General features: G+C 34.6%; 2 protein-coding genes across 2 annotated transcripts; both read left to right on the forward strand.

Moving 5' to 3' along the window:
- Positions 1-6,400: 6,400 nt before the first annotated feature.
- LOC137622685 (uncharacterized) lies at positions 6,401-7,499 on the forward strand. Its single transcript, XM_068353280.1, has 2 exons — positions 6,401-6,572; positions 6,793-7,499. The coding sequence occupies exons 1-2, from the start codon at positions 6,401-6,403 to the stop codon at positions 7,497-7,499; spliced, it is 879 nt and encodes a 292-aa protein (XP_068209381.1).
- A 670-nt stretch (positions 7,500-8,169) lies between these two features.
- LOC137622686 (uncharacterized) lies at positions 8,170-8,874 on the forward strand. Its single transcript, XM_068353281.1, has one exon. The coding sequence runs from the start codon at positions 8,170-8,172 to the stop codon at positions 8,872-8,874; it is 705 nt and encodes a 234-aa protein (XP_068209382.1).
- Positions 8,875-10,000: the final 1,126 nt, after the last annotated feature.

Here is a 10,000-nt window from a genome sequence, read left to right on the forward strand (position 1 = left end):
AACCTCACCCTGCTTTGAACCCTATGGAGAGCCTATAGGTCTACCAGCCGAGTTTATCAGCAGCCTTTGCCTGGCTCTCTTTGGTCCTAGCTTGGGTGGAGAGGGGGCTTGAGAGCTGATCATTTGTATATATGGTCAGTCTCTTATGCGTTGTCCTGCTAGTTAGGGCATTGTCACTGTCCATTGCCTCTGCCATTCATGAGCAGCATTTAAGCCTTTGAACGCTTCGCTCCGAGGAAGCGCACCCTGTCACACTCTTACTGCACGACGAGTAACCAAACAGATAGTGTAAGGAGAGATAGCAAAGGTGGTGCGGGGGGGGGGGGCCTAAACGTTAGAACTCACCACACAGAAAGGGTGTGACGAATTGCATTTCCTTAGTACGAGATGTGCTTGAAATTCCTGTGTCCTACTGTACCTACTTGCGGAGAATAAACTGTGTTTGTTCCTTTTTGGGGTTTTATTATTAAGGCCAAAAAACAAACCAGGAAATATCTAAAGGCAGAAATGATTGATAGGTAACCTGCCTCGGGGAATAAGGAAGCTTTTATGATCTATGGAAGTATTCCCAAGCTCGGTAGTGGAAGGATTTAAACCACGCTGAACTATGTACTCCAATATGGATTTAAATTTTCCTCAGAAAATGTGTAAGGAGGTTCGATATATTATACAATGCTATGTATTACTAAAATAATCTATCTATTTACCAAGGTACTTACCCAAATTTCGGGTGGTAGTTGACATAGAAAGAGAGAGAGAGAGAGAGAGAGAGAGAGAGAGAGAGAAGAGGGGACTTTCCCTCTTCGCTCCTCCCAGCCTGACGAGGGATTCAGCCGAGTTTGGTTGGTACTGCTATGGTGCCAGAGCCCACCCTCCCCAGTTATTCACAAATGAATTAAATAAAGTATTTCATAATAAACATAATATTATTCGAGGCCGAAAAACAGAAGCAGCAACAAAATTCCTAAACCTAGCAGTAGCGGGAAAGAAGCATGCTTAGAACCATGTTTTCCACAAAGTATTACATAGCAGTTGGATTATAAAATCCTTCATGAGACGAGGATATATTGCAATCCTACACATTCCTGTCATGCTTTGATATTAGCCAGACGAAATTCCTGGGAATTCTGTCTGTTTTTACATTTTCACCTTTTACTCAAATGGCAAATCTTGAGTTATATTGCGCTTAATTGAAAACGAGAAACTTATTCTTGCGTTTGGGCACTAAGAAATCTGTGAACACAAACTGCATATAAAGTTAACCAATTTGTTTTCATATAATCTTTATTTTAAATATACTGTTTATGTGGCAATAAGTTTATTAAATATTATATATGAATACATCTTTTTATATTGCACTTATGTATAAAAACCATAAATGCTTGGGAGATATTTCTTGAGGATTAAAATTAAGTTTGCTTAAAAAAATCTGTAAATATTGATTAAGGATACAGCAATGAAAAATTAAGGGAGAGAGAGAGAGAGAGAGAGAGAGAGAGAGAGAGAGAGAGAGAGAGAGAGAGAGAGAGGAGAGAGAGAGAGAGAGAGAGAGAGAGAGAGAATGATTAAGTAACAAAGTTAGTAATAAGGGGCAATAATAAAAAAAGAAATTCTTTATTGAATTATGGAATCTATTTTACCAACAAAAGAGAGAGAGAGAGAGAGAGAGAGAGAGAGGAGAGAGAGAGAGAGAGAGAGAGAGAGAGAGAGAGAGAGAGGAGAGAGAGAGAGAGAGAGATTAAGTGACAAAGTTAGTAATGAGGGGCAATAATAAAAAAGAAATTTTTTATTGAATTATGGAATCTATTTTACCAACGAAAGAGAGAGAGAGAGAGAGAGAGAGAGAGAGAGAGAGAGAGAGAGAGAGAGAGAGAGAGAGAGAGAGAGAGAGAGAGATTAAGTGACAAAGTTAGTAATGAGGGGCAATAATAAGAAAAGAAATTCTTTATTGAAATTTAGAATCTATCTTACCAACGAAGCACAAGGCTATAACAGAAAAATACTCTTTAGATATGATTGCTAAACCACTTACTCAACTACTATCTCTCTCTCTCTCTCTCTCTCTCGTAAATACAAATCCAAAATAATGTGAATTCATTTCTCTCTACCCCACATTAATCTCTCTCTCTCTCTCTCTCTCTCTCTCTCTCTCTCTCTCTCTCTCTCTCTCTCTCTCTCTCATAAATATAAATTCAAAATAATGAGAATTAATTTCTCTCTCTCACACACGAATTTTTAAATCTCTCTCTCTCTCTCTCTCTCTCTCTCTCTCTCTCTCTCTCTCTCTCTCTCTCTCTCTCTCTCTCTCTCATAAATACAAATCCAAAATAATGTGAATTCATTTCTCTCTCCCGCACACTAATCTCTCTCTCTCTCTCTCTCTCTCTCTCTCTCTCTCTCTCTCTCTCTCTCTCTCTCTCTCTCTCTCTCTCTCTCTCTCTCATACATTAATTACATGAATAATAATATATTTAATATATTGACACAGCCACTCACCTTTTAAAAAGTTATGCATAGTCCGTCCGTATCAAAGGCTCAACATGTCAGATAACGAAAAGCTGTCTTTAGGTACAATTGTAATACGATCCATCATATAAATACTATGATGGTGTATACGAAATGGTAAATTCATTTCTAATAAGGAAATTATAATGTACTGTGTCTGACATTCCCTCCTTTCTGTGATGATATTGATAGTTATGATAATGATGATAATGATGATAATAATAAAAGTAATAATGATGAAACCATACGTATAATAATCTTTTTTGCTATCAATGAAAGATGATCAATGTATTAAGTTTTTCATATCATAAATGGACATGAAATAAACGTTAAATTTAATTGAAATAGTATAAATTGTCAAAAAGTAAAAGGAAGACCTTAAGTAATGATCTCCCTTTAAATGTTATAGGTCAGTCATGAATTGCAGTGTGAAGGGAGGAAAAAAATACCCTTAGAGGACAATGCCCTAAAAAATGATCACATACACATATGATCAGCGCTCATGCATCGTCTCCTCCCACCCTAGCTTGGATTAGGAAGGGCCAGGCAATGGCTGCCGATGACTAAGCAGGTAGATTTGTAAGCTCCTGACCCCTAAACACTCCATCCTTACCTTACAAGGATGCTGAGGATGTAGATATTACAAGAAACTATCGAGCTTGAGCGTGATTCGAAACCCAGTCCCGACAGATCACTAGGAGGGGCATTTTTAGTAGGCTTATCACAATCCTATGGAAAAAAAATGTGTTTATAGTGTATCATAGAATAGCCTCTGGAAATTGATATAATTGCTTTACATCATTATAAATTTAGAGATCTCTTGCTTGAGGGTACACTCGGGCACACTATTCTATCTTGTTTCTCTCCCTCTTGTTATTTTGGAGTTTGAGTTTATATATGAATTATGTATTTCAATGTTATCATTGTTCTTAAGCATGTAGTTTATTTCCTTATTTCCTTTCCTCACTAAGCTATTTACCCTTTTGGAGTCCTAAGGCTTATAGCAACCTGTTTTTCTAACTAGGGTTGTAGCTTAGCAAGTAATAATAAATAATAATAATACTGTGGATTTTTTTGTTTCAAAGTGTCTTTGTGTACTAAACTATAGATATTCCAGTGTCTATAGGTAATGAACGTATATTGAAAAAAATTATCCTAATTCTAAATGTTAACATTTTAGTATAAGAAAAAAAATCTAATAACTATTGGAGGTTCTTACTCCTTTCATATATTTTCGAGAACGATTAAATGTCCTGAAATGTAAATACATCATCAGTCATGTACTGTGCCTATATTACTTTCAAGCAATCGAGAACATAGTGATGCAACACTCGAAATTTTATACATTAAGGTTATCGTTAGACCTGGAAGTAAATTGTTAATTGTTAATTTTCAATCATGCATCTTTTCAAGTTAAATTTTATGCAAATACATACACACTCACAGACACACTAGGTGGGGATGCTTTGACTTGGTGAAAGGGTTTGTGTATCACCACGATCAGCAAAGCTGTACTAGGTAGGGATACCCACACTAGGTTGATTTGCCGTAAGCGATCAAAATAAAGACTTCCAACATCACCAATCCGCAGTGGCCAGCGTGGTGATGAAATATGACCAAACCTCAGACATGAATAAGGATCGTTTGAGGCCTGTGTTCTGCATTGAAATAGAAAAGGCTGCATTTTTTATTGCTATATACATATATGTACATATACACATTTATATACATATATATATATATATATATATATATATATATATATATATATATATATATATATATATATATATATATATATATATATATATATATATATATATATATATATATATATATATATATATATATATAGAATGTATACAGTCACATACGCATATATACATATATATACATACATACATATATATATATATATATATATATATATATATATATATATATATATATGCGTGTGTGTGTGTGTGTGTGTGTGTGTGTGTGTATATGGGTGTGTATTGTGTGTGAGAGAGAGAGAGAGAGAGAGAGAGAGAGAGAGAGAGAGAGAGAGAGAGAGAGAGAGAGAGAGAGAATATATATAACCTGATACTTACTCATTTCTATACTGCGATATACCCCTTGAACTATTCATTTTTCACTATCTAATGACTTTCCTCTGTCCCCTACAACCTACAGGCAAAATAGTTGTTCCTAAATTATTAATTCAAAATTCAATTAATATTTTATTGGGATGAAATTAATGGTGAAAATATATAGCGTTCCCCTTTATAATAAGGTTTAATCTATATAGATTTAAATTGCAAATTTAGGTATTACAAATTTGCTTTAGCATACAATGCAGGCAATACAGCTATCTATATTGACTTATGTATTCCAGAAAATATGACATTATAAAAGCATACTTAATCATATTTAAAATATTATTACGAACAAAATCATTAATTTGTGTCATGAAATTATATCAAACTTAAATTTCTTTCAAAAGAACGAATAGAAATACCATACATTACTCTAAATAAACTGTCAGAGGAGATGCATAATAGGAAGATTTACTTTTTTCTATCAATAATATATATATATATATATATATATATATATATATATATATATATATATATATATATATATATATATATATATATATATATATATACATATATATATATATGTATATATATATATATATATATATATATATATATATATATATATATATTATTCATTGTTCATGAATTTTTTTTATTTACAACGGTAAGCCAATTTACAAAACATAACATGTATTCTATTCATTTTAAATTGCTTATATTTTTGCTGGTGTCATTTCATAATTTATAATTAAAACCTTAATTTATTTTCCGTCCTAAGTTCTTTGAGCATGTAACATTCTGCTTCTCTATCTAATGTTGCAGTTTAGCTTATAATCATAATCATAATAATAATAATAATAATAATAATAATAATAATAATAATAATAATAATAATAATAATAATAACAATAATAATAATAATAATAATGATAATAATAATGTTAATAATGTTAATATTAATAATAATAATAATAATAATAATAACAATAATAATAATACTAATGTTATTAATGTTAATATTAATATTAATAATAACAATAATAATACTAACAATGATAAAAATAATAACAATAATAATAATAAAGTGATGGGGGTAATAGGTATTTGTAAAATAATGAACGATATTTTGTGTTTTCTTGTGGACTACTACTACTACTACTTCTACTACTACTACTACTACTACTACTACTACTACTACTACTACTACTACTAATAATAATAATAATAATAATAATAATAATGATACTAATGATAATAACAATAATAATAATAATAATAATAATAATAAGAGCAATAATAATAATAATAATAATAATAATAATAATAAGAATACTAGCGAAAACATGCATTACCAGTCACTCAAAAAATAACAAATATGATAATAATTTATTCGGGATATAAAAACCTCCCTTCATTTTCCTTGATCTGCAATCGATGATACAAGAATAAAGGAATATTAGCATAGCAGAGAAAAAAATAAATATAATTCATATGACTCACAGCAAGAAAAAAAAATAACAGCCAATGAACTACAAATAAGAGAAATGTCAGAAACCTGGTGATTTTGGCGCATACCCAGATATGGCAAGAAAACTTAGTTAATGAAATAGCCCAAATGTTGTTTATAATTTTAAAAAAGATTAAAAATAAAATAATGCGATGAAGTAAATAATTGGTTATAGATGGTTCATGGTTTCAACCCTACTTTATTGAGCATTTTCATTAGCCAGAATAAACAAGAATGCAATGTAATTTGCAGCAATAGCAAGAAGATTCTAGTAAGGTATTGCAAAGATAACGAAAAGAATATGGATAGCTATTGCAGCAATAACGAGAAGATTCTAGCCAGGTACTGCAGAGATAACGAGAAGAATATGGCCAGGTATTACAGCAATAACGAGAAGACTGTAGCCAGATATTTCAGGATAATGAGAAGAATATCGCTATATATTGCAGCAATAACGAGTATATTATGGCCAGGTATTGCAGCGATAACGAGAAGATGATGGCCAGCTATTGCAGCAATAAAAAGAAGAATATGGCAAGGAATTGCAGTGATAACGAGTAGATTATAGCCAGGTATTGCAGCAATAACAAGAGGAATATGACCAGGTATTGCAGCTATAAAGAGAGGAATATGGCCAGGTATTGCAGCGACAACGAGAAAATTATGACCAGGTATTGCAGCGATAACGATAAGATTATGGCCAGTATGGCAGTGAAACCGAGAAGAATATGACCAAGTATTGCAGCAATAATGAGAAGATGATGGCCAGGTATTGCAGCAAAAACGAGAAGATGATGGCCAGATACTGCAGCGATAACGAGAAGATGATGGCCAGGTATTGCAGTGATAATGAGAAGAATGTGGCCAGGTACTGCAGCAATAACGAGCAGAATACAGCCAGGTATTGCAGTGATAACGAAAAGATTATGACCAGGTATTGCAGCGATAACGAGAAGACTCTAGCCAAGTATTGCAGTGATAACGAAAAGAATATCGCCAGGTATTGCAGCAATAATGAGAAGATTCTGGCCAGGTATTGCAGCGATAATGAGAGGATTATGGCCAGGTATTGCTGCGATAACGAGAATATGATGGCCAGGTATTGCAGCAATAAAAAGAAGAATATGGCCAGGTATTGCAGTGATAACGAGAAGAATATGGACAGGTATTGCAGCAATAACGAGAAGATTCTAGCCAGGTACTGCAGCGATAACGAGAAGAATATGGTCACGTATGAGAGCAATAACGAGAAGACTGTGGCCAGATATTGCTGTGATAACGAGAAGAATATCGCTAGATATTGCAGCAATAACGAGAAGATTCTAGCCAGGTGTTGCAGCGATAACGAGAAGATTATGGCCAGGTATTGCAGCGATAACGAGAAGATGATGGCCAGGTAATGCAGCAATAAAAAGAATAATATGGCCAGGTATTGAAGTGATAACGAGAGGAATATGGCCAGGTATTGCAGCTATAACGAGAGGAATATGGCTAGGTATTACAGCAACAAGAAGAAGATTATGGCCAGGTATTGCAGCGATAACGAGAAGATTATGGCCAGGTATTGCTACGATAACGAGAAGAATATGACCAAGTATTGCAGCGATAACGAGAAGATCATGGCCAAGTATTGCAGCAATAACAAGAAGATGATGGCCAGGTATTGCAGTGATAACGAGAAGATTATGGCCAGGTATTGCAGTGATAACGAGAAGAATATGGCCAGGTACTGCAGTAATAACGAGAAGACTCTAGCCAGGTATTGCAGTGATAACGAAAAGAATATCGCCAGGTATTGCAGCAATAATGAGAAGATTCTAGCCAGGTATTGCAGCGATAATGAGAGGATTATGGCCAGATGTTGCAACGATAATGAGAAGATGATGGCCAGGTATTGCAGCAATAAAAAGAAGAATATGGCCAGGTATTGCAGTAATAACGAGAGGAATATGGCCAGGTATTGCAGCGATAATAAGAGGAATGTGGCCAGGTATTGCAGCGACAACGAGAAGAGTATGGCCAGGTAGTGCAGCGATAATGAGAAGAATATGAATAAGTATTGCAGCAATAATGAGGGGATTAGGGCTAGGTATTGCAGCGATAACGAGCAGGTATTGTAGTGATTACGAGAAGATGATGGCCAGGTATTGCAGCAATAATGAGAAGAATATGGCCAGGTATTGCAGTGATAACGAGAAGATGATGGCTAGGTATTGCAGCGATAACGAGAAGAATATGGCTGGGTATTGCAGCGTTAACGAGAAGAATGGGGCCAGGTATTGCGGCGATGACGAGAAGAATACGGCCAGGTACTGCAGCGATAACGAGCAGAATACGGCCAGGTATTGCAGCGATAACGTAAAGATTATCGCCAGGTATTGCAGTGATAACAAGAAGATTATGGCCAAGTATTGCAGCGATAACGAGAAGATTCTGGCCAGGTATTGCAGCGATAACGAGAAGATGATGACCAGGTATTGCAGTGATAACGAGAAGATTATGGCCAGGTATTGCAGTGACAACGATAAGATGATGGCCAGGTATTGCAGAGATAACGAGAAAATTATGGCCAGATATTGCAGTGATAATAAGAAGATTATCGCCAGGTATTGCATCGATAACGAGAAGATTATGACCAGGTATTGCAGTGATACCGAGATGATTATGGTCAGATATTGCAGCGATAACAAAAAGAATATGGCCAGGTATTGCAGCGATAACGAGAAGAATATGGCCAGGTATTGCAGTGATATCAAGATTATGGTCAGGTATTGAAGCGATAATGAGAAGATTATGGCCAGGTATTGCAGCAATAACAAGAAGAATATGGCCAGGTATTGCAGCGATAACGAGCAGAATATGGCCAGGTATTGCAGCAATAACGAGAAGAATGTGGCCAGGTATTGCAGCGATAACGAGAAGATTATGGCCAGGTATTGCAGCGATAACGAGAATATTATGGCCAGGTATTGAAGCGATAATGAGAAGATTATGGCCAGATATTGCAGCAATAACGACAAAGAATATGGCCAGGTGTTGCAGCGATAATGGCAAGGATATGGCCAGGTGTTGTAGTGATAACGAGAAGAATATGGCCATATATTGCAGCAATAAAGAGAATATGGTCAGGTATTGCAGAGATAACAAGAAGAATAAGGCCGCATACTGCAACAATAACGAGAAGAATATGCCAAGTATTACAGCGATAACGAGAAGGATATGGCCACATATTTCAACAATTACGAGAAGAATGTGCCAGGTATTGCAGTGATAACAAGAAAAATATGGGCAGGTATTACAGCAATAACGAGAACACAACATGATATTACAGCAATAATGAGAAGTATAAGACATATTGCAATAATTACAAGTAGAACACGACATAAAATTATATCAATAATGAGAGAAATATTTCAGTAATGAAATAACATAGCACAAAAACTCACAACTCCATAAGGAAGATTGAACCTCTATATCTGGGGAGAAGAAGGAGAGAGTCATAGGGATCTTGGAGTTTATAGTCAATAGTCATTTCAGAATATTGCTCCTAGAACGAAGCCCGAGGCTTGGCACTAGACGGAGAGATAATTGTCAGAAGAATTTCCTTCGACGTTAAAGACGATCTAGGATAAAATAAAGATTGGAAGTAAAGTCTTAAAATTAAAGACTATTTAGCCCATGTCTAGTGAAAAAAATATCTTTACGATAAAGTAATGGTTTGAAAATACAGTTTTTACTTTAAAAGATGAGGGATAGTATTCACATAACTCGATAAAGAGAATAATTTTATATACTAAAATGCAATGAAATTTTATATCAGCTAAGGAAACCATAGAATCTGAGTCACATTTAAATGAAGTTAACCAAATTTGACACAAGTCTTCGGACATTATTTAATGAG

This window comes from Palaemon carinicauda, chromosome 29 (genome assembly GCF_036898095.1).
Source record: "Palaemon carinicauda isolate YSFRI2023 chromosome 29, ASM3689809v2, whole genome shotgun sequence".
In the NCBI taxonomy this organism is placed as follows: domain Eukaryota; kingdom Metazoa; phylum Arthropoda; class Malacostraca; order Decapoda; family Palaemonidae; genus Palaemon; species Palaemon carinicauda.

Excerpts from the sequence above, each read along its gene's own strand:
- LOC137622685 (XM_068353280.1), top strand. The coding sequence starts at position 6,401 with ATGGATAGCTATTGCAGCAATAACGAGAAGATTCTAGCCAGGTACTGC. Across the intron at positions 6,573-6,792 it reads AACGAGTATATTATGGCCAG|ATTATGGCCAGTATGGCAGT; the intron begins GTATTGCAGCGA and ends GATAACGATAAG.
- LOC137622686 (XM_068353281.1), top strand. The coding sequence starts at position 8,170 with ATGAGGGGATTAGGGCTAGGTATTGCAGCGATAACGAGCAGGTATTGT.